This window comes from Pectinophora gossypiella, chromosome 22, assembly GCF_024362695.1.
Source record: "Pectinophora gossypiella chromosome 22, ilPecGoss1.1, whole genome shotgun sequence".
In the NCBI taxonomy this organism is placed as follows: domain Eukaryota; kingdom Metazoa; phylum Arthropoda; class Insecta; order Lepidoptera; family Gelechiidae; genus Pectinophora; species Pectinophora gossypiella.
Window position 1 is genome coordinate 11,065,203 of NC_065425.1, and position 22,527 is coordinate 11,087,729.

The window sequence follows — 22,527 nt, forward strand, 5'->3', positions numbered from 1 at the left end:
ATGTATGTAATAAGTAGGTAAGTACAAAATAATTTTATATTTTTCCGTTAAGTTGATGTTAGATAAGATTTTTTGTTTATTTGTGATTGATACAAACTTTATTTTACATACTAGTTGAGCCTGTGCCCTCTGGGGTAGGCAGAGTCACAAGTTTATATGAGCAAAAATTTTTTTTTGCCTGAGTATTTCTGCAATCAGTATCTTTTTTTTCTGTTTACTATGACCAGATTTGTTATAAGTAAAGTGAGCAAATAAGTTTTCCAGTTTCAAAATGTTATGATGTTGGTTCAAATTCAAATATATTTTTTTTATTTTGGTTCTTATCAAATAAAAGTAAACAATAATGAAATAAACATCTTTATTAAAAAACAAGATTCTAAAACATATCAGCTGCGATGGTACATGAAATGCTGATGAGGAATAAATACACCGATTTACGTTACACGTGACACTTAATACATGACCGCAATTCTTATATGGTAACTTTACAGGTAATGATTTCATAAATATTACAATAACTAAATGAATACTTTCTAAAATCCAAATAATACTATCAATTTCAATCAGTATATTCTAATTTCATTGTCAGTTAAAAATTGTAAATTATTATTTTCTATTAAGGTATTGTAAATAAAATAAAATAACAAAATGTTGCAAGTAGAAAAATATTCCTGTTTTAACATGGTAAGTAGAAACAGGAATATATTTTGCCTGGTGGTACTGCATTTAGTTAAAAAAAAATTACAGTATGGTTCAACAGTTATTTAAAACTGCATGTACAATAAGTACCTTGTATAAGTAGGTTTACCCAGTCAGGTTATAGCACTAACCATACCTAAACCTAACTTTTATAAGTTACAGTAGTTACCTTATCTTACAGCCATGTTTAGTTGTGCGCAGATTGCTTCTCCAGACCAGCAGGGTCCATAATCGGGGGCTGCTTCTTCACGAGACCAGACAACAATGTTTTGATCTGTGCAATAGCACGTCCAGGATTGAGACCCTTCGGGCAAGTACGTGTGCAGTTCATGATAGTATGGCACCGGTATACAGAGTATGTATCCTTAAGTTTGGACAAGCGTTTCTCAGTGGCCTCATCTCGGGAGTCAATAATCCATCTGTAAGCTTGCATAAGGACTGCAGGGCCGAGGTACTTATCTCCGTTCCACCAGTATGACGGGCAGCTGGTTGAACAGCATGCACACAGTACACACTCATACAATCCGTCCAACTTGGCACGGTCTTCAACATCTTGGAGTAACTGAACCTCCTTACCTTTAGCTGCTTCCTTATCACGCTGCAGCCAGGGTTCTATTGACTGGTATTGTTTGTAGAAGTTGGTCAAGTCTGGCACTAAATCCTTAACTACGTACATATGAGGGAGCGGGTAGATCTTAGTAGGCTTCGACAGGTTTTGGTCGATGTGGCTGATACAGGCGAGAGTGTTCACGCCGTCAATGTTCATGGCGCAGGACCCGCAGACTCCTTCGCGGCATGATCGACGGAAGGTCAGGGTCGGGTCCATTTCGTTCTTAATCTTCAGGAGAGCGTCCAACACCATGGGAGCGCAGTCATCCAGGTCGACTTGGAAATTCTGCGTGTGCGGCTTCTTGTCGGGCTCGTCGGGATTCCAGCGATACACCGCGAAGGTCTTCACCCTCTTCCCGAGGGCTGGTGACGTAGCGAAAGTACGCAGTTGCCCGAAGGTGCCTAAAGTAAGTCTCAACAGTGGCATTATGTAATATATTGTTTACGACACAAGAGGATCTGCCTGCTGTGTGTGCAGTAAACAACGCGCTGTGCGAGCTTTACGAAACGTTAGGACGTCGAGGAAGTCGCAAGACTTCCAGAAAAATTAAACAACTGCTGCAAATATGCAGCTGTTTGGCAAGTTTTTTTTGACAAGTGCGTGACCGAGTGAGTGATTGGAAATGTGTTACTTTTTTTTGAATGAATGGTTTACAGGCCTAGTATATCTAGTTTTATGCCATTACAGTGCTACTATTGTAAAAAAAAATAAGATTGTTTTAATCACACGAAATAAGCGCAAATGGACAAGTTCGTTTATTAAAGTTAAAAGTTCAATTTCTTATTTGAAATGTATAAACATTTATGCAAAATCTTAAGAAAATATATTATGCTTTCTTTAGACTTTTAATGACTGATGTTTCATATAAAATAATTTAGAGGCAGGAAAAATAAATAATAACACTGTTTCTTTTCTCTATTTTATGGTTCCTAAAATCATTCCATAAAAACTCAATTTGGCGGGAATTTAAATTGACAAGTGACAGATTTTACAGTGTAAAAAAAAACCTAATGAACGTAAACAAATCTAAGAGAAGCAAAAATTCAAGTTTGCTAAAAAAGGATTTTAGAAAAAATGAAAAACGCGTCGTGTCTTAAAACGACGAAAAATGAATCGCCAAAGACCCCAGGTGGCATTAGTAAGTCATTGTTGACGCCCTGTCGTCGTGTAGGACTCTCACGTAACTGGAAGAAGGCAGGGCCTTCACCATTTGTGTCTCCACTCTCTGGTGGTAATACACGCCAAGAAGAGGCCAGAGTTGAAAAAAAGGAGACTAGGAAACGGAAAACGCGCGAGGAAACTGAGGAGGCAATACAGTTCACTACTGAAGCCCTCGGTACTAGAAATAGTGTTTTAACTGATGGAGGAGATGATGAAATAGTGCAATCGCGTGATACAGAGGACTTATCCAGCACGCCGACTCGTCATATCGAAGTACCACGTAAGAAAAAGTCTAAAACCCTGATATCGGCTCTCAGCAATAATATTGATAGTCAAAAAATAGAACCTTCTGATGTAAAGGAACCAACAAAAACTATTTCTGCTGAAATTAAAAGCAAAGAAACCCTTGATGTGCAGGAAACAACACCAAGTGTTTCAGTATTGGCTCAGAAATCTAAAAGTAGTAAAGCAAAGAAAATAATTTCACCAAAAACTATAGAAGTTAGTAAACATATCTCTCAAGATAAGATATGTGACGAAATTGAATTAAAAGAAAACATAAATGATAGTAAAGACCACGAAAATGTTAAAGTTTTAAAAGGTACAGAGAATGTTAAACCTACAAGCCCGAAGGAATTGACAAAAGAATGTATAGTTGTAATACAGAAGAAAATATTCAAAACAGATAAGAAAGATTCCAAAAAGGAAGAGAAAGATGGTTTAAATAAAATATCTCAAGATTTCTTAGATTCAGACTCTGATGATGTGCCTTTAGGGCAACTAAACAAACAGAAAATGGAAAATCGAAAGGTTTGCACAGAAAAGAACTTTGATCCAGAACCAGAAATCATAAATTTGGATGATGATGATGATTTTGCAGATAATAAAAAAGTTAAAGTGAAAAAAGTAGATAGGGCAACATCAATAGGTGGTTTGAAGAAAAAACCAGTGAAGAACAGTAAATTAAAAACACATAAACCTGTAGTTATTCCAGCAACCAATCAGAGCATAGATTTGGATGATGATGATGATTTTGACTTGGACAATAAAAAGACAATTCTTATTAGGAAAACTTATGAAAAAGTTATTAAACCGCAAAGAGCAAAATCAACCGGGTCTATTACGCAGAAAGATATTGATGAGTTGAAGGCTAAAATTGAAGTTAAGAAAAATCTTCTTTTGGCTAAAGCAATGACAGAAGACACAGAAGAACTTAGATGTTTGATTAAAAAGTGGCAGAAAGGGTGCCAAGATGCGTTAATAGAGCTAATGGAATTGATGAGAAATAAGTTTCCAGACAAAAGGGACATGGACTACTCAGAAATGCTGTCCATGTTAAGAATTCCGGCAAACCTTGTTGGTTATGATGATGAGAATGACTCCTTTAACACTCCGGAAGATTCTAACATTGTTTTATCCAAATTCAATGATTTGTAATTGTTAAGGTTCACTTGATTATTATTAAACGATAGCTTATTCATTATTTTAATACACAAGTACCTATTATTCTTTTTTGGTAGCCAGTTATGAAACTTTGGTTTTGAAAACTGCTGAAGGGGTATTTCTAAAATTGAACATAGTCAAAACCAGAACACTTTTCTATTTAACTTTTTATTTGTTACAGGCAAACATTTACACTAAATAAACTAAAACAACTAAGAACTTAAATTAGAATCTGTGTGATCGGATAGGATTTTCTGGGTCGAATAATTTTGGGTCTTTCAAATATGCCTTGTCCTTGTAGAAATAGGGCATATATCCACAGTTTTGAGCTTTGATTATTTCTGCCTCAACCAATGCTTGCTTGGATTTGCATAGTCCTGTTATGTGGCGTCCATAAATCCTTCCAGTATAAGGACTTTGAAACTGAGAGAGGAGCCGATAGTTCTTGTAATTTGGCGAGATTTTCAGCTTGCAGAGAATACATTGACGAGTCTCCTTTTTAAATGGATTAGCTATGTCCACTGGTTCATCTGACGAAGTATTTTGTTCTGTGGCAATCTGTCTGATGTTGGACACGATTACGCGATGTGTATTCACAACTGGAAATAAAATAAATCAGTTTTTCAACGAGAAGTTACAAGGAAGATAAAGTTGGCGTAGTAACCTGTTATTGAAGTTTTTTTAGCACTTTTTCAACTAAACTTACATATTTGGCGTGGAAATATAGTCTTTAGGAGTGCCATGGTGTAAGTTTTAGATTGATTTTGTATATTTTTTCTATTTATCTATCGGGGAAATAACATAACCTCAAAACAAATATTACGACAGGTTACTGACATTACTGCGTTTCGTGATTTCGTTCGCTGGCATACTGTACATTTTTAATCGAATCGATAAGCAACAACGAAACGTAATAATGAATGTATTGAGGTATTTAGGCAAAGTGCGAATTTTATTTAGGTCATAATTATTAGAAAGTGTTACCTATGTATGTGATACTTATAAAATATGTCTGACTAATTTCTTGTAGGATGTCTTGTCTTCGCTTGGTATAATTCGAATCAAATTCGAATGGTATCACGGATCACGGTGCGGTAGTTAAAACACCTTATAATTGTAATAGCAACTCTTATTTATTAAGGATAATAACATTATTTAAGTTAAAAAAATACCACTCTTTATTAATCCCAAGTTTTTATTTTTACAGATATACTAAAGTTGGTAAAGTCAAAACATGCTGCGACCCACAAATAATATAACTAATTTCAATTGCGACTTACATCACAAACCCACCAATTACCCGATCGTTATTTAGCGCAATATTTATGAAACTTATTAGTTAACAAATGGCGATTAATTACGAAGACTGGCGGATGCACATCATCAGAAACGATGGTCGTTTCCACTTGCGGTCGTCCGCACTGGATGTAGACATCCTCTTTCAAAACGTCAGCCTTCCTTCAAAATGGTCAAAAAAGTCTCTTTATATTCTTACCACTGTTGCCACATTGGGTTGTGAATAGTTTCAGGCAGATACGGACAGTGATGGTCCTAGGGCGCGCGAGGTGTGCCACTGAACCGTGAGCTGAAAAAGAAGTAGCGCCAAATTCAGCCAAGACTGGTCCACCCTGGCCGCGGACTAACTTCATCGGGTTAGATTGCGGCCATATAAAACTCATACCGGGTGGCCGTAAACATTTTTTTTTCTTGGTTTAAACTACAATCAGTCCTCTAGACTATAAGCAGTTTCGTTGAGTGGATAGATGATGTGTCAGGAGCTACAATCAGTGTCACAGCCTCCCAAGTCCCACTTTATACAACATGGCTTCTCTTCAGTCGTTTCACCACCTTTACGAGGTCTATAAGCTCTGATGCGAGGGGATTAGGATGATCGGCTAGTCGCTCTAGATGTTTCTTTTGGTAATTTTTGATCTCTTAAGCGGCGGTTGGAATGTTAAGGTATTCGTGTATTTCTTCATTCTTGCTAACCATAGTGCAGTCGCAATTGAAAGTTTTATCAAACAACATTTTTAAAAGATTTAAATAGGTATATTTTGATGGCCGTAAACTAATCGAAACATTTTGTATTTAAGGGGCTGAGGGCTGCCACTATGAGGTGTCGCACTACCTAAATATTTTGCTAGAGCCGCCACTGGATACGGACACAACTCTCGTCCATAAAGCCTAATCCCTACCCTGATCAATGGCGGATTTGGTTCTTCTTCTATCGTGTGGGTTGTGAGGTGGAGTACCAACCTCATCAACCCTGGTTGCAGGGTTACTATTGAGCCGCCAAAGGCCCCTGACATGGCTCATGTAACGACTACTTACTTAGGTACATCAGTACGTAGTAACCGGGACCAACGGCTTAACGTGTCCGAAGCACGGATCATCTTACTTTTTGGACAATGAGGTGATCAGCCTGTAATGTCCCAACCAAACTAAGGATCACAAAATGATTTTTGTGATGTCCCCACCGGGATTCGAACCCGGGACCTCCGGATCGTGAGCCCAACGTTCAACCACTAGACCACGGAGGCCGTTGGCGGATTTGGATTAAGACAAAGTATTACGATCCTGACCACCTTCGCTTCTTCCACTCTCATCAAAGACTTCATGCATGCTCGCTGGTTTAGACTGCTCTTGACCTGGCCTTTCTCTAAAACATCCTGGATCTGATCTGTCCCCCCTTTTTCTTCCAACTCTTCCACTTACACCTGCATCATACATAACATAAACTGCCTATATACGTCCCACTGCTGGGTATAGGCCTCCTCTCTTTCACGCTATCCTTCCCGGTCCTGTGCAAGTGTCATCCACTGTTCCGACATTCCCGACAATGTCATCTCGGGCTGGTGGTCTGCAGAAATACCTCGATGTACCTGAATATATTATGTACTATTAATATAATAGTAGGTATCTAAGCCCTAAGGATGCCTGGAAGAAATTGATTGTGCTGCTCTTGTCACTTTTGTAATTGTTTTTATTTAGTGTTGTGTTTATAAGTGGAATAAAGCGTTTTTGTATTGTATTGTATTGTGCGTAGTTAGACGACAAGAGATTATGTTACTTACTCTAATCATGCTACGTTTTAAGGAGTATATTAAGTAAAAACTCCTCGTAGTCTGAAGTCGATGTCATTACATACTTACAGGGAGACTCAGGCAGTCATACTGGGGTGGGTAAAAGAAGTCTACCTAGAAGAAGACTAGTCACTCTTAGGAAGACCTAAGGATTACAATACAATGAGCCCTATGGGGAATTGGGGACGCCAGTCTATTACCCAAAATATAGTTAGCCCAAGATATTGGATGTTGTCCCATCGGAGAGCCTTCGGCGCCCCATATTTGTCCAGCCAAGTAGTTAATATTAAACGCGGCAAAAAAAGATGTTATTCTTTTAGTCGACGTCAAAGACCAGCCCGAGATGATAATCAGATCGTATTCTATGTTTTTTCATTATCGGCCCAGCAAAAAAAATATTAAAAATTTAAAAGGTATCTTTGGACAAACAGTACCTACCTACAAAGTACCTGCAATATTTATTTCTGATGAAATGCGTCCCTGTATACACCAGAGAGGAATTTACGTAAAACATACCCAACCATAATCGAATCACGAAAGTGGGTGTACTATACACGTCTGCCTACCTCTTCGGAGATACACGCGTGATGCATTATAAATATGACTTTAAAGGACCTCAATACCAATTGACGCTGCGACTTTGTATCTTTTCCTTGTCATTAAACATCGTAAGGATGATCCATTAGGTAAAGTAATTAGTTAACAACGCAATGTTAGTTCACAATTTGCAAGTAGGTATTTGCCTGCGCTACGGAATTGCGAAAACCGCACTAACCCATTGCGACACGTCCAACGGCCGACGCAGGTATGGCTATTGGTTAACCTGACTATTAAGCGGCCATTTTGAAATGAACAACTTACAATGCGGAAATGCAGGCGGTGCGGCTACGATTTCCAACCGAGCGGGTTGCCACTTCGAGTTTCTAGACAGTGTAAACAAGAACTCCTTCGATGTGCAGGTACTACGCTCACGCTCACACCCGGCGACGCCACAATCCGTTACGAACGTGGCGCCTGTCGTCGCTCAATAATAAATAATACGACGTAAATAAAAACGAAAAATAAAAACAATAAAGTAAAAGTGACTGTGTTTGGGCGCCATCTTACGCGCCAAAAGTGGTAGTGACTTTATTCTTATTTTTTTAAACAGATCGTGTGTGTGTTCTGTGACTTTTCTCTGCAACTTTTCCCGGCTCTTCCTTTGGATATTTTTGTAACTTTTGGTGAGTATCGCATGTTTTTTTTTAATTCCAAACTGAGCACGTGACAATCAAGTTTGTAATAAAAAATATCACCAGTTTTAAATGCCAGTCGCTGGCCAGATAGTATTCATTATGCAAGTTTCCGCGTCTTATAATAAAATTTATATAATCGCGAGGTAATGTTGTGAAATATAGGTAAAAGGCGGCTGAATTTTGAAAGTTGTGCTGTACTGCATGAGTAAAAGTAAAAGTTAGACAGTGTAGTGACAAAAATGCCATTAGTTTTACGTGGTTAACGTACTCGTAAGAAATCAAGGTTGTAAGGAGAAAGTGACCTAGCTATGGACGGGGACCGCGTAAGATGACGTTTGAGGTTCTTTATCGGGTCCGTATCGTACCAAATCCGTGTACCTGTTATTGTGTAATCCCTAGTATTTTAAAAAGAAATTCTTATAAGATTTTGAGGCGCGTGAAAGTCAATTTCTCTGTAACCACAATAAAAGTTACTTCCTCCCCGCTTTGTTGGAGTTTTAAAATTGTTTTCTCTTTGTAAATGTATTCTATACGCATCTCAATTGTATGTATGTAGGTATGTCGCTTCGTACAGTTTAGGTAGTTAAGTAGGTATCCATACGAAATGACAACGTGCTTTTGTAAAAGTACCTATAATATTTTCAGTTTAATATAAAAATAGGTTTAAAGTGTAACTTAGAGAAAGGTTAAGGTTTAATACGATCTACTCTGAACCGGCGTGTGGAATGTGGAGGAAGCAAGAGAAGTGTGTCAGGATCGAAGCAAATAGAATTCTATAGTCTCTGCTTACCCCGGTGGGAAATAGGCGTGAGTTTATGTATGTATGTATGTAACTTAGAGGTAAAATACCTGTTTCATAATGACGACATTTTTGTCTAATGAGACATACGTATATAAGATGACGCCTATTTCCCATTGGGGTAGGCAAGGACCACGGATGGGGTTGGTCGTTAGATTTAACTTCTTGGCTAATTGTTAGTTTTTCTATTTCTACATTTCTACAAACATAAACAGTGTCTCGTCGTGTTACAGGCTGATCACCTGATTGTCCGAAAGTAAGATGATCCTTCGGAAGGCACGTTAAGCCGTTGGTCCCGGTTATTACTAACTGATGTAAGTAACTAGTCGTTACATGAGCCATGTCAGGGGCCTTTGGCGACTCAATAGTAACCATGACACCAGGGTTGATGAGGTTGGTACTCCACCTCACAACCCACACGATAGAAGAAGAGGTCGTGTCTTATTAAGTGTCCAATCATCTTGCCTCTTCTGTCCTCAATCACTCTCAATACTTAATTGTTCCCTGTCCCTTACTCTTACTAGCACTTCTTCATTAGGAACCCTCACAAAACATAGACAAATGCTATAAAATTAAATCTTATGGCTTTTACAACACGTGCAGTAACATAATAAAACGCGTGCTGAGCAAAATGTGTTATTTAATCTCAAGATCTTGATATCAAAACTATAAATTCCCAAGTTGCCATGCAGTAGGCACTTTGTTTTGTCACAGTTAAGGAATGCAATCCCGACTCGAGATCGCAAATTCGAGATCCCGCGGGATTGGAAATATCAATCCCACGAGATCCCGAAGTTTTCGAGATCCCGACGTTTTCGGTATCTCGTCTAAGTAGTTCATAAAAAAAAGTACAGTTAGGATGCTTGAATACATTATGATACTTATAAATACAAGGTGTTAGTGACATCGTAACGAATACTCAGGGGGATGATTCAGACCATGATTCTGAGTTAATATCAAGTGGAATATTCCGTCACAAAATTCATGATTTATTTTTAGATTTTTAAAATTATTTTCAATTCTATACTTTTGCGATGGAAAATTCCACTTGATATTAACTCAGAATAATCAGCTGAATCATCCTCCTCAGTATTCGTTACGATGTCACTTACACCCCGTACAAGCACATACAATAGCCATACAAGAAGGTATATGGGTGTTAGTGACACCTTAACGAATACTGAGGGGGATGATTCAGGCCATGACTCTGTGTTGATATCAAGTAGAATTTCTTGTCAGAAAATTCATTAAAGCTTTAGTGTGTTTTTTATATTTTCCTTTCCATATTTTTGCGACGGAAAATTCTATTTGATATCAACTCAGAATTATGGTCTGAATCATTCCTTAAAGTTTTCGTTACGATGTCACTTAACTCCCTGTAATGTATCATTCTTTATAAAGGAATTCCTGAATATCACAAGTCTCCTTGTGATCCCTGGTTTGGTTACGATATTACTGATTGTCCAAAAGTAAGATCATCCGTGCTTTAAGACACGATAAGCCGTTGGTCCCGGTTACCATCTACTGATGTCAGGGGTCTGAAACCGGAACTGTACTTCGAAAAACCTCGATGTAATTCATCGATGTAATTGTTTGCTGAAAGTTTTATTCGTCGATACCATGGTTCGCGCGTAGCTAGCTTTGGCCCAATAATAACCCTGATACCTGGAGTTCTAAGGTTGGTCATCCATCTCAGAACCCACACGACAGGATAATTATTTATTCTGAATGTATGATGCATAACTGAAGTCTTCTGTGAGGTGGAGTACCAACCTCATCAACCCTGGTGTCAGGGTTACTATTGAGCCGCCAAAGGCTCCTGACATGGCTCATGTAACGACTACTTACATCAGTAAGTAGTAACCGGGACCAACGGCTTAACGTGTCCGAAGCACGGATCATCTTACTTTCGGACAATCTGGTGATCAGCCAGTAATGAACAAAACTAGGGACCATGAAGTATTTTTTATGATATGTCCCCACCGGGAATCGAACTCGGGACCTCCGGCGCTCAACCACCGGACCACGGAGGTCGTTTTTTATAAATGAGGTTTTTTTTTATGACTATGTTCGCACTGTCCCGTGCCTCGTTTATATGATAAGATTCGTCATTTATTTTCATTACGCTTATTAGTTGCAATGGTTGCTAGTAACCACATAGCATGACGCACTTTATCATGCGACACACAATAGCTGTGTTATGTGATACGACCCTTAATCATCATATTAGTACTAACTGCTTGTTATCACGGATAATACTTGTATGCCATTAGCGCAACATATTTATTTAGTTTATGCTTCTAATAGCAACTGCTACCGGCTCGTCTATGTAACTACCTACAATTTGTAACTTAGGTACACAGCAGTACCTAACGCATATTTCGAACGACATTCGTGCCTCACCCAACAGTGTCCACATAAATAAATAAAATCATGTTTATTGTGATCCACAGGTTTACATAACACAATTTTAAAATAAAGTTTTCCATCACAAAAGGTAACAAGCTCAGCATATGCCGAGACGAAATATCTCGACGCTGGTTTTCAGCCTGCACCTGTGTTGGTGAAGGCCGATAATCTATAGGATACTGTTAAAGTACAATAAACGACGACTAAATAATAAAAAGCAACCAAAAACCAATAATAATACCAATACATGCGGAAAGAAAGTGCATACATCATTAAGGGCACTTTGTTGTTTCATTATTAGGACATAATACCAGCGTCGTGGTTCACGCCGCGACTTGTGCTGAGTGAGGCCCTTTTATCTCAGGACGTCCACCACCACCTTATGATCATTCTAATGAACATCCTCCTATGCTTTTTGTTATTGGTTTTTGAAAAAAATTAAGTGATGTTATTGTCTTGTCTTTGTGTGTGGCCTCCTTTTATATAAACAATGTCTATTCTTTTCTATTCTATACAGTAGAAATCACATGTAAATCGATTCAGTGGTTCGATAATTCAAAATGAAAGAAAGAAAGAAAGAAATATTTGTTACTTCCGGACACCACAGACATAGACAGACAATACATTACATCCAACACAGGACAGAAACCACACGGAAATGGAATGGAATGGTTTATTTGATGTCCCGGGTGAGAACCTCGGCACTCCCCAGTATAAATATTATTATTATTATTAAAAGGGACGTATTGCAAAACGAATGAATAACCCAGGCGAATAAAATAGGCATCTCGCTAGTATGCAATCCGTTTGACGTGCTGTCTCTTAACTCTGTCGGGTTATTGGCCGGTGGTTGGTGGAGGTGTTTTAACGGCTAATAGTCGGGACCAACGCTTTAACGAGCCCTCCGAAGCACGAAATCGTCTTATTTTTTCAGACAACCAGGTGATTCAAGCCTGTATAGTCCTTACCAAACAAAGGACAGTCTCACAAAGTGATTTCGATTATGTCTCCATCGTGAATCGAACCCGTGGTGGAACAGATAGTGAGCCTAACGCTCTAACAACTAGACCAAGGAAGCTATTGTTGCAATTTTTTGTATAAACTAGTATTTAGAAATAGAAAACCTACCGTGCCCAGTTGTGGGCTAATATTGTTTCAAGATGAAGATGATGTGTACATCAACAAAAAGATGAATTCTAACTAGTAGGTACGGACAATGTAAAGATTAAAGATCAATATATGCTGTGATGTCATATGTCTTCAAGTTTGTTTGTCATCTATCATTGTAGATGGCAATAAAAAGCCAAATACATTAACGTATAACATAACATACGCTCATGACTATACCCCAATGGGGATAGTCAGAGGTACATTCATCGCAAGACGAACGAAATAACATACACATAACATAAATAGCGGGTTGGTGGAGGTGTTTTTACGGCTAATAGCCGGGACCAACGGCTTAACGTGCCTTCCGAAGCACGGAATCATCTTACTTTTTCGGACAATCAGGTGATTCAAGCCTGAAAAGTCCTTACCAAACAAAGGACAGTCTCACAAAGTGATTTCGACAATGTCCCCATCGGGAATCGAACCCGGACCTCCAGATCGTGAGCCTAACGCTCTTACCACTAGACCACAGAGGCTGTTAGACGAACGAAATACCCACACTTTTTTAATCAATAATTTCATACGTACTTTTGTTAATAATTTGACCATGGCAAGACTGCAATTTATTAATTTGGTGTCCGATCACTAAAAGGTTTAGAAACACTGCTCAAGGTACTTTCCAGTAGGTGAGATTGCCAAACGTGGACCTTAACAGAATGACAGAAAGTACCCACACCTCACTGTGCTTTTTGTTAGACCAACGTGATAGGTGGTGAGCCGTATCGCCGTTTAAAACGGTCGAGTCAACTGTGAAACTGCACTTGAGGTAAATTAATAACTCATTGGGGCAAGCCTGCTATCCAGCGCTCCGTTTGAGAACAAGAACATAGTGACTTCAAAAACATTTCCTTTTCCTACTGCTGTAATTTAAAGTACTTAAATTAATAACTCATTGGTGCTAATTCCTGTAAACACCACATAATTTTATTTTAAGTTACATTGTGTCATATTCTTATCCGCTGAAAAGGAAAGGGACGGGTAATCGAGAAGCATAAAAATTATGGAACATACGTCAATTTTAAGCACAAATCTAAAACAACCGTCTAAAAATTTTACATTGGCCAATAACCCGACAGAATTATGTTGACAGCACACGTCAAACGGTTTGCATACCAGCGAGATACCTTTTTGATTCGCCCGGGTTATTCATTCATTTACTCATTCTTCCTAAAAATAAGAGCTGTCAATCATCCGTCCCTTTTCTTTTCGGCGGATAAGAAAATGACAGGTATAACTTAAAGTAATATTAGGAGGTGTCTGCAGGAATGGGGGCCAATGATGCAGGACTGGTACCTGGGTACAGCGCTTCGTTTGAGACGCAAGTTGGTGTACCATAAGAGGCCAGTGTCTTCAGAAACATTTCCTTCGAACATTTCCTACTGCTGTAAACTCCTGTAATAATCAAACCGACAAAAACTTCGGAACTAAGCTGTACATCGGGTTTACTAGGACAACGGGCCGGTTGGTTACGACATCGGCTTCGATGTTTGTTGGCACACTATGATGCACTGGTACCCATTAGGTACAGTAGGCCAGTATGAAGCATTCGTTAGGAATTAGGCATACGATTTCGACAATTTGCCTGATTTGTAGTGTTGTTTTTTGTGGTAGGGTTAGTTATTATTTAGAAGATATGAATGCATGGGATTAACTGTCTGAGAACTGATATTAGGCAGCTAAATTACTCAATTGTATAACAATATTTTACGTTTTTTTTTTGAAAGAACGTCTAGGGTCCTTTGTCGAGGTTTTTCTTGCAGCTTCTTTTCTCCGGCTATAATACAGGTTGTGAGAAGCTGCAGTAGTTTTAGGCGGATGAGACGTTCGTTATGTAAAAATTATACTCTAGCCATAGAAGCAGCCAATCAGCTCGCGACATCAAACACTTCAGGACCCGATACCGACCCCGCCGGCGTGGTCGACGATTTCCCTCAATCAGTGCTTATCGCCATCGACCCACTAGGGTCGATTAATTCTTTCAAATATTTTTCCTTTCAGACGACGCCCTGAGCCGAGGTTCGCGCCCAACTGGGCACCCGCAGGCCTGTTGTCTTAAACGTTGTACCCGGTGAGAGCCTTCAGCGCTCCCCATTTGTCCGGCCAAGTTGTTAATGCCATCTGTGGCAAATCTACAATAATAATTCTATGCAGAATCTGCGACAGTAGCGCCGCGGCCTTCGGGACTTCTTTCGTATACGGATTATATTTTAAACATTGTTTTGTCATACATGACCGGATGTACCTATGGGCTGATTGGGCTGCAGCCCAGGGCCCCGGGGTTACAAGGGGCCCCCAGATCCCGCTAAAAAGTAGACCATAATTTGAAAAAAAATGTCTGTTAAAATATTTTTTGCTATTAGTTGAGTACAAGTAGTTTCAGCCCAGGGCCCCACAAATTCACGATCCGGCCATGTTGTCATAGGATTGAGCATACCTGATCGTCTTATACCATGTATGTGTTTACCTTTCAAAATGTCGCGACACGAAACCTCAACAGTTATGACGTCAACAACCTTTCTACAATGACTTTTACGTACCTCCACGTAATGACTGTCTTTCTGTCATTCTGTAAAGGTCCACGTTTGGCCATCACACCTGCTGGAAAGTGCCGTGGTGCTAAACCTTTTAGTTGTCGAACACCGAATTAATAAATTGCAATCATGCCATGGCCCAACTTGGCGATAATAAACATGATTAAATAGCTGTTTTATTAATACGTATGAAATTATTCATTAAAAAAAACCACAATACCTAACAGTAAGCTCGGTGAAGTGTGGGTACTTAGTTCATCTTGCGATGGATGTGACTCCCACTACCCCAGTTGGGATATTTAAAAACCATTTCATTATATATTGTGTTAAGAACTTATTCATACATACATAAACTCACGCTCGTAATCCCTACTGGGGTGGACTGGGCTACAAGTAACCGAAATCAAAGACAACTGGCACTGTAACTACAAAGTCTAAAGATGGGTTTGATGAACCTTATGAAATTATTCATAGTCAAAAGTATCAATTATTATGGGTGTAATTGTAATTTACTACGTTTACTACGAATAAACCTCGTGACCTCTGCCTACCCTTCGGGGATTCAGGCATGATGCTATAATATTGTTGTTGTAATAATTATAGCAGGAAATTCTTTAAAAATTTCATAAATTAAAATTAATTTAAAATCTGTTTCAAATTTTAGTGCGTTTTTTTGGAGCAGTCGCTGACATTTTTCTTATACACAGACAGGGTGTTAGTGACATCGTAACGAAAACTTTGAAGGATGATTCAGGCCATGATTCTGAGTTACTATCAAGTGAAATTTTCCGTCGCAAAAGTATGGTACAGAAAATAATTTAAAAAAAAGAAACATAAGAACAATTATTAGTCCTTGATGGCCTTTGATAACTTCGCGGACCACTTTGAGTGCTTAAATGGACCACCAGTGGTCCATGGACCACAGGTTAAGAACCGCTGGCCAAGAAATGCCTATTCATTCTGACGTGCTTGTTTGGCGTATTGAACAATCTTACTTTTGAAAGCTTACTTAACCTTGCGTGTGTAAAAGTATTAACGACTTTATCTTTGACTTTGCGTCAGAGTTTTTTTAATATCATCTCCGTAGCATTTTCCATTTTTCACAGGGTCCGCTTACCTAACTACTTAGAAGATTTGACAGGTCCGGTTTTTTACAGAAGCGACTGCCTGTCTGACCTTCCAAGCCGCGAAGGGAATACCAGCCCAATACAGGTTAGGTCACATCCTCGAAAATGCATTTCTAATATTTTTTTTTTTTTTGTAAGTAAGTATGTTTTTTTTATATTTAGTTTCGTAATCGATACAAGTACAAATATAATTTATTGCATCTTTTTTTTGACGCGACGTGATTTGCCGCAGATGGCATTAACTACTTGGCCGGACAAATGGGGAGCGCTGAGGGCACTCACCCGGTACAACGTTTAAGACAACAGGCCTGAGCGAGACCAGTTGGGCGCGAAACTGGGCTCAGGACGTCGTCTAAGAGGAAAAACATTTGAAAGAATTAATCGACCCTAGTGGGTCAATAGCGATAAGCGCTGATTGAGGAAAATGGTCGACCACGCCGGTGGGGTCGGTATCGGGGTCCTGAAGTGTTTGGTGTCGCGAGCTGATTGGCTGTCTCTATGGCTAGAGTAATCGGGTTTTATTGCATCAAAACAAGGAAATAGGTACTAATGAAGCTTATCTATAGGTACATGGTAATTGGTAGCCATAACGCGTAAAGTGATATGTACTGCTGAGCGTCCTCCAAACCAGGGGATAGAAGGAATGTACTGATTATTTATTTCATCACGAATTTAAGAGCCACGCTCTTGTCGGTGTAGCAGTGGCCATGCTGCTTTTTTAGAGAAAATAGGGCAGTGGTTTCCTTCTTGCTTGATTATTTATTTAAGTTAATACATAAAAAGTAGGTACCTACTTACAATCAAAGAGCAAAAGTGCAGTCACTCATAGCCCAGCGAATTATTTGTAAATAGTGGTGTAATTATGAACCATCAGTTGTCATAAATATAAAATTTATGTTTTTGTAAGTGTTTTTTGGTCTATTACAGAAACGACACGTAACCAAAAAGTCTTAAGTGCAACCAGTCAATGTATTACTTTGCAAGAAACTATTGGAGTTTTGCACATTATTGTACATTACACACATACATAAACTCACGCCTATTTCCTACCGGGGTAAGCAGAGACTGTGGAATTCCATTTTCTTCGATCCTGACACACTTCTCTTGCTTCCTACACATTCATCAATCGTTTCATATACCTCGCCGGTTCAGAGTAAATCGCACTGAACTTTTTTTTAGGTACTTACAATATTTATTGTTATATATATATATGTTTCTGACTCGGACGGGAGTTGAACCCCGGTATCAATCGAAAGAATTTCACATAGACAGGAGGAGGACCCGGTGGTGTGGTTAAGACGCTTGTCTCCGTTTGACAACAGCTACGGATTCAAGTCCTGTCCGAGTCAGATTTTTTCGATTTAAATATTTCTCTTTGTACTTAAGCTAGTGTAACAGTGGTGCTATTTCCTGCAGTCGTTGTGCAGTCGCCATCTAATTTTATTTTAAGTTATACTTACCTGTCATTTTCTTATCCGTTGAAAAAGAAAGGGACGGGTAATCGACAGGCATAAAATTGAGTGAATTTTTAAGCAGAACTCTAAAACAACCGTCTAAAATTTTTACATCGGCCAATAACCCGACAGAATTAAGTAGACAGCAAGTCAAACGGATTGCACACCAGCGAGATGCCTATTTTATTCGCACGGGTTATTCGTTCATTTTAAAATTAACTTGTTGGCAATCATCCGTCCCTTTCCTTTTCGGCGGATAAGAAAATGACGGGGATAACTTAAAATAAAATTAGGAGGTGTCTGCAGGAATCGGGGCCAGTGTGTATGTATGGAGATTTTAAAACTTTGAAATAAACTTTAGCTGAGCAGATAGCTGTATGTTTTTGTGGGCAACCGTCCCCGTTAAAGCTGTCAGTCTAGTAGTTACATAACGTGGGTACATAATAACCACCGGTCTCCTTTCACTGCGACACACTGGGTTACTTTCAAGGGATATTGGCTTAGACGGAATGGAGTCTTGGGTTTTTAGGTTGTCTCCGTAAAAGGGCAGCTTCCTTTGTAACGAAATATCTGAGTGAAATCAGATTTTCGCTAAGTGCTGCAACTTTCGCAAAGGCCGGTCATAGGATCGGTGACCATTAAAAAAAAACTTTTCATCTCGAGCTACTCCGTGCTTCGGAAGGCACGTTAAGCCGTTGGCCCCGGCTGCATTAGCAGTCGTTAATAACCACCAATCTGCACTGGGCCCGCGTGGTGGTTTAAGGCCCGATCTCCCTATCCATCCATAGGGAAGACCCGTGCCCCAGGAGTGGGGACGTTAATGGGCTGATGATGGTGGCCGCAACAAAGATGGTCTAAGTACCCACACCTCACCGCGCTTCGTGGTCTGAGTGCAGATCATTTTACGATCTTCTTCTATTGTGTGGGTTGTAAAATGGATTACTAACCTCATCAACCCTATTGTCAGGATTATTATTGAGCCGCCAAAGGCCCCTGACATGGCTCATGTAACTACTTATCTACATCAGTAAAGTAGCAATCGGTACCAACGGCTTTACGTGCCTACACGGACAAAAAAAATAACATCAATATTTACGGCCATTTTTTTATTATTTGCGCGACTTTACGCGTGGTAACAGATTTTTATCTTATAGAAGACTAGTTTTCTTCCTGCGATTTTGTCCGCGTGGACTTCGGTTATACCGCGCGACACGTTTTTCCATCTTTTTTAACCCCTTAGTGGGTGATTTTCGACATAAAAACTATCCTATATTCTTTCTTTTTATTATTTTCGGAGGGACTGGTCGGAGTACGTATAGGACCGCGAAAAATGGAAAGAGGAAGGGGAGGCCTTTGCCCAGCAGTGTGATCTTGTAGGTTAGATTGGATTGGATTGGATATTCTTTCTTAGGTCTTCCTAAAAAAAAAAAAAAATTCCATTGAACGAAAGCTCATAAATTTTTGTACAACATTGTCATTACACACTTTTCTGAATTCCCAACCGTTTTTGAGCTAGCTTCGGAAAAGTGTCAGTAAAAAATGACCACAAAAAGTAGTAGATTTTAGGTCCACCATTCATACGTATATTAGTGTTGATTAATATAGCGTCACAAACAAAAAGCCATAATATTTTTCAATCGCGGTATAATAAGTATTTTATGTTTTTACTTGAATACATTTTTTATTTTTTCCACGCGTTACGTCTAGTTATTACGTCAAACCGTCGAATGGTAATCAAGTGGTCGACCTTCCGATTGCTGTTCAAGGAATTATACGAAGAGGCCGTCGACGAACTTGCCAAATATGTATTGAAATACTTGGCCACTGTGGTGGGGTACGGAGATAAAATAAAACACGACAACCTACTCTTTTACAAGTCCCACAGCTGGGCTCAGGCCTCCACTCATCAACCAGATGGGGTAATAATGGTATTACCGCACCACGCTGCTCCACTGCGAGTTGGAAGTGTTTTTACGGCTAATAGCCGGGACCAATGGATTAACGTGCCGAAGCACGGAATCATTCTTACTTTTTCGGACAACCAGGTGATTTAAACCTGGAAAATCCTTACCAAACAAAGAATAGTCTCACAAAGGGATTTCGGTAATGTTCCCATCGGGAATCGTACCTGGACGTCCAGATCGTGAGCCTAACGCTCTAACTACTAAACTACGGAGGCTGTTAATGGAGACAAAATACTTACTAATAATTTAATACGAGTAGTCTGGGGAGAAAAGAGCTATAGGTACGATAAGGTGCAAAAGTCCAATCAGTTTCTTGCAGAGTAATAAATTAACTGGTTGCACTTAAGACCTCCTGGTTACATGTCGTTTCTGTAATAGACCAAAAACACCTACAAAAACATAAATTTTATAATTATGACAACTAATGGTTCATAATTTCACCACTGTTTTTACAAATAATTCGCTGGACTCACTGACTGCACTTTGATTGTACTTACCTATTCATATACGATCCTGACAACCTCATTTACTCTAGCCATAAAGACTGCCAACAGCTCGCGATAACAACCTCTTCAGGAACCCGATACCGACCTCGCCGCCGTGGTCGATGATTTTCCTCATTCAGCGCTTTCAAATTAATTCTTTCGAATGTAATCCTCTTAGATGACGTCCTAAGCCGAAGTTCGCGCCTAACTGGGCACCCTCAGACTCGCCCCTACATGGGACTAGAAAATAGCTGGCGAGGAGTGGACGGAAGGCTAAGCTTAGTTTGAAATAATATTAGGAGGTTTTTGCTGGATTCAACAGTAGTCGTTACATGAGCCATGTCAGGGGCCTTTTCTCTTTTGTCTTTGTGCCTGTGGCTCAATTCAAATTCAAAATTCAAATTCAAAAATATCTTTATTCAATAGGTAACATAGTTACACTTTGAATCGTCAATTTTACATAACGAACGTCTTATCCGCCTAAAACTACTGCAGCTTCTCACAACCTGTATAGCCGGGGAAAAGAAAAAACCTCGGCACAGGGCCCTAGACGTTCTTTAAAAAAATAAAAATAAACATAAAATATTGGTATACAATTGAGTATTTTAGCTGCCTAATATCAGTTCTCAGACAGTTAATCCCATGCATTCATATCTTCTAAATAATCACTAACTTTAGTACCCCTAACATAGTACCCCTAACACCAGGGTTGATGAGGTTGGTATTCCACCTCACAACCCACACGATAAGAAGAACAGTAAGCATTATTGTCGACTCTTTATAATTTTCTAACCAATACGGTTCTAAAGATTATAATCTTAGAACAGGTTGTATTACATAATTACGATGATTTTTTTTAGTATGACGCGGATGCGGCGTCAGGAGAATTGTATAAAATATGTTAATTGGTTAATGGTTTTGATTCCAGTACACACAATCTAAGTTTATATTTAAATAGTTATACCTGACATTTTCTTATCCGCCGAAAAGGAAAGAGGCAGGTAATCGACAGGCATACAATTTATGGAACACACGTCAATTTTATTTATAAGTACAGAAATTTTAAAATCCCTTCCAAAATGTTATATCGGCCAACAACTCGACAGAATTAAGTTGACAGCACACGTCTAATGGATTGCGTATCAGCGAGATACCTATTTTATTCGCCCGGGCTATTCATTCTTTTAAAATTAACAGTTGTCTGTCAATCATCCTTCCCTTTCAATTTCGGCGGATAAGAAAATGACAGGTTAGGTATGATAGACTAGTTTCCAACTAGTCAAATCAGTTACTTTTTACTAAACTTCAAAACACGAAATTACTTTGGAATTTGTATGAAAAAGCACACTGTGACGTCATAGAAAAACGTGTTAAAATGTCGGACGTATTATTACGTTTTTTTTATTAAAATTCATATTTAAGTTAAATAGAAAAAGGAAAATGGTTTTCTGTCTTTATTTAGCAATCAGATCAGGTGTTTCAACCGTTGGTACCGGTTACTGCTTACTGATGTAAGTTAGTAGTCCTTTATGAGTCATGTGAGGGGCCTTTGACGGTTCAATAGTATTAGTACCCCTGACACCAGTGTTGATGGGGTTAGTAATCCACCTCACAACACACACGATAGAAGAAGAAGAATCTACTTGTAACCGCCTTCACCTTCATGCAGCGAAGCCACTTTAATTTGTTGTTTTCTTTCTTATTATAGCATGTACATAAAATCTTTTCACGTACACTATGTACTTAGTACGTAAATCGATCTATACTTCAATTTACAGGAAGAAAACATCTTGAAGTATGCAAACTGAGTGGCTCCGCTGGGGAGTATGCTCTCCAGCGAAGTCACTTTAATTTGTTGTTTTCTTTGTAATTATAGCACGTACACATAAAATCTCGTACACTATGTACATGGTACGTACATTAATCAATATCGTCTTCAACTGAATTGGAGGTGGTGGCCCCGCGACAGACCATCACACGACAGAGATTTCATAATTTATCTTGAACCTAGTAGACTACCCAATTTAAAATAAAATAAGATGGTGTGTATTGGAATCAGCACCTCATCATCATCAGCCCATTAACGTCCCCACTGCTGGGGCACGGGCCTTCCCTATGGATGGGTAGGGAGATCGGGCCTTAAACCATCACGCGGGCCCAGTGCGGATTGATGGTTATTAACGACTGCTAATGCAGCCGGGACCAACGGCTTAACATGCCTTCCGAAGCACGGAGGAGCTCGAGATGAAAACTTTTTTTTTAATATATATATAATAACAATAAATAATGTAAATACCTAAAAAAGTTCAGTACGATCTTCTCTGAACCAGCGAGGTATATGAAACGATTAATGAATG

General features: G+C 39.1%; 4 protein-coding genes across 4 annotated transcripts in view; 2 read left to right on the forward strand and 2 right to left on the reverse strand.

Annotated features, from left to right (window-relative positions):
• Positions 1–341: 341 nt before the first annotated feature.
• LOC126377180 (uncharacterized) lies at positions 342–1,937 on the reverse strand. The gene has a single exon (XM_050024874.1). It carries the CDS (start codon positions 1,733–1,735, stop codon positions 887–889), a length of 849 nt encoding a protein of 282 aa, XP_049880831.1. The 5' UTR covers positions 1,736–1,937; the 3' UTR covers positions 342–886.
• Positions 1,938–2,300: 363 nt separating this feature from the next.
• LOC126377081 (muscle M-line assembly protein unc-89-like) lies at positions 2,301–3,961 on the forward strand. The gene has a single exon (XM_050024738.1). It carries the CDS (start codon positions 2,384–2,386, stop codon positions 3,905–3,907), a length of 1,524 nt encoding a protein of 507 aa, XP_049880695.1. The 5' UTR covers positions 2,301–2,383; the 3' UTR covers positions 3,908–3,961.
• A 116-nt stretch (positions 3,962–4,077) lies between these two features.
• Positions 4,078–4,751, reverse strand: LOC126377243 (28S ribosomal protein S18c, mitochondrial). Its single transcript, XM_050024962.1, has 2 exons — positions 4,620–4,751; positions 4,078–4,512 (listed from the first exon to the last, which is right to left on the reverse strand). The coding sequence occupies exons 1-2, from the start codon at positions 4,654–4,656 to the stop codon at positions 4,139–4,141; spliced, it is 411 nt and encodes a 136-aa protein (XP_049880919.1). The 5' UTR covers positions 4,657–4,751; the 3' UTR covers positions 4,078–4,138.
• A 3,189-nt stretch (positions 4,752–7,940) lies between these two features.
• Positions 7,941–22,527, forward strand: part of LOC126377023 (ABC transporter G family member 23) — a 129,024-nt gene continuing 114,437 nt past the window's right edge. The window contains exon 1 of the mRNA XM_050024630.1: positions 7,941–8,219. The gene's annotated coding sequence lies outside the window, so the exon portion shown is untranslated. The remainder of the gene's footprint in view (positions 8,220–22,527) is intronic.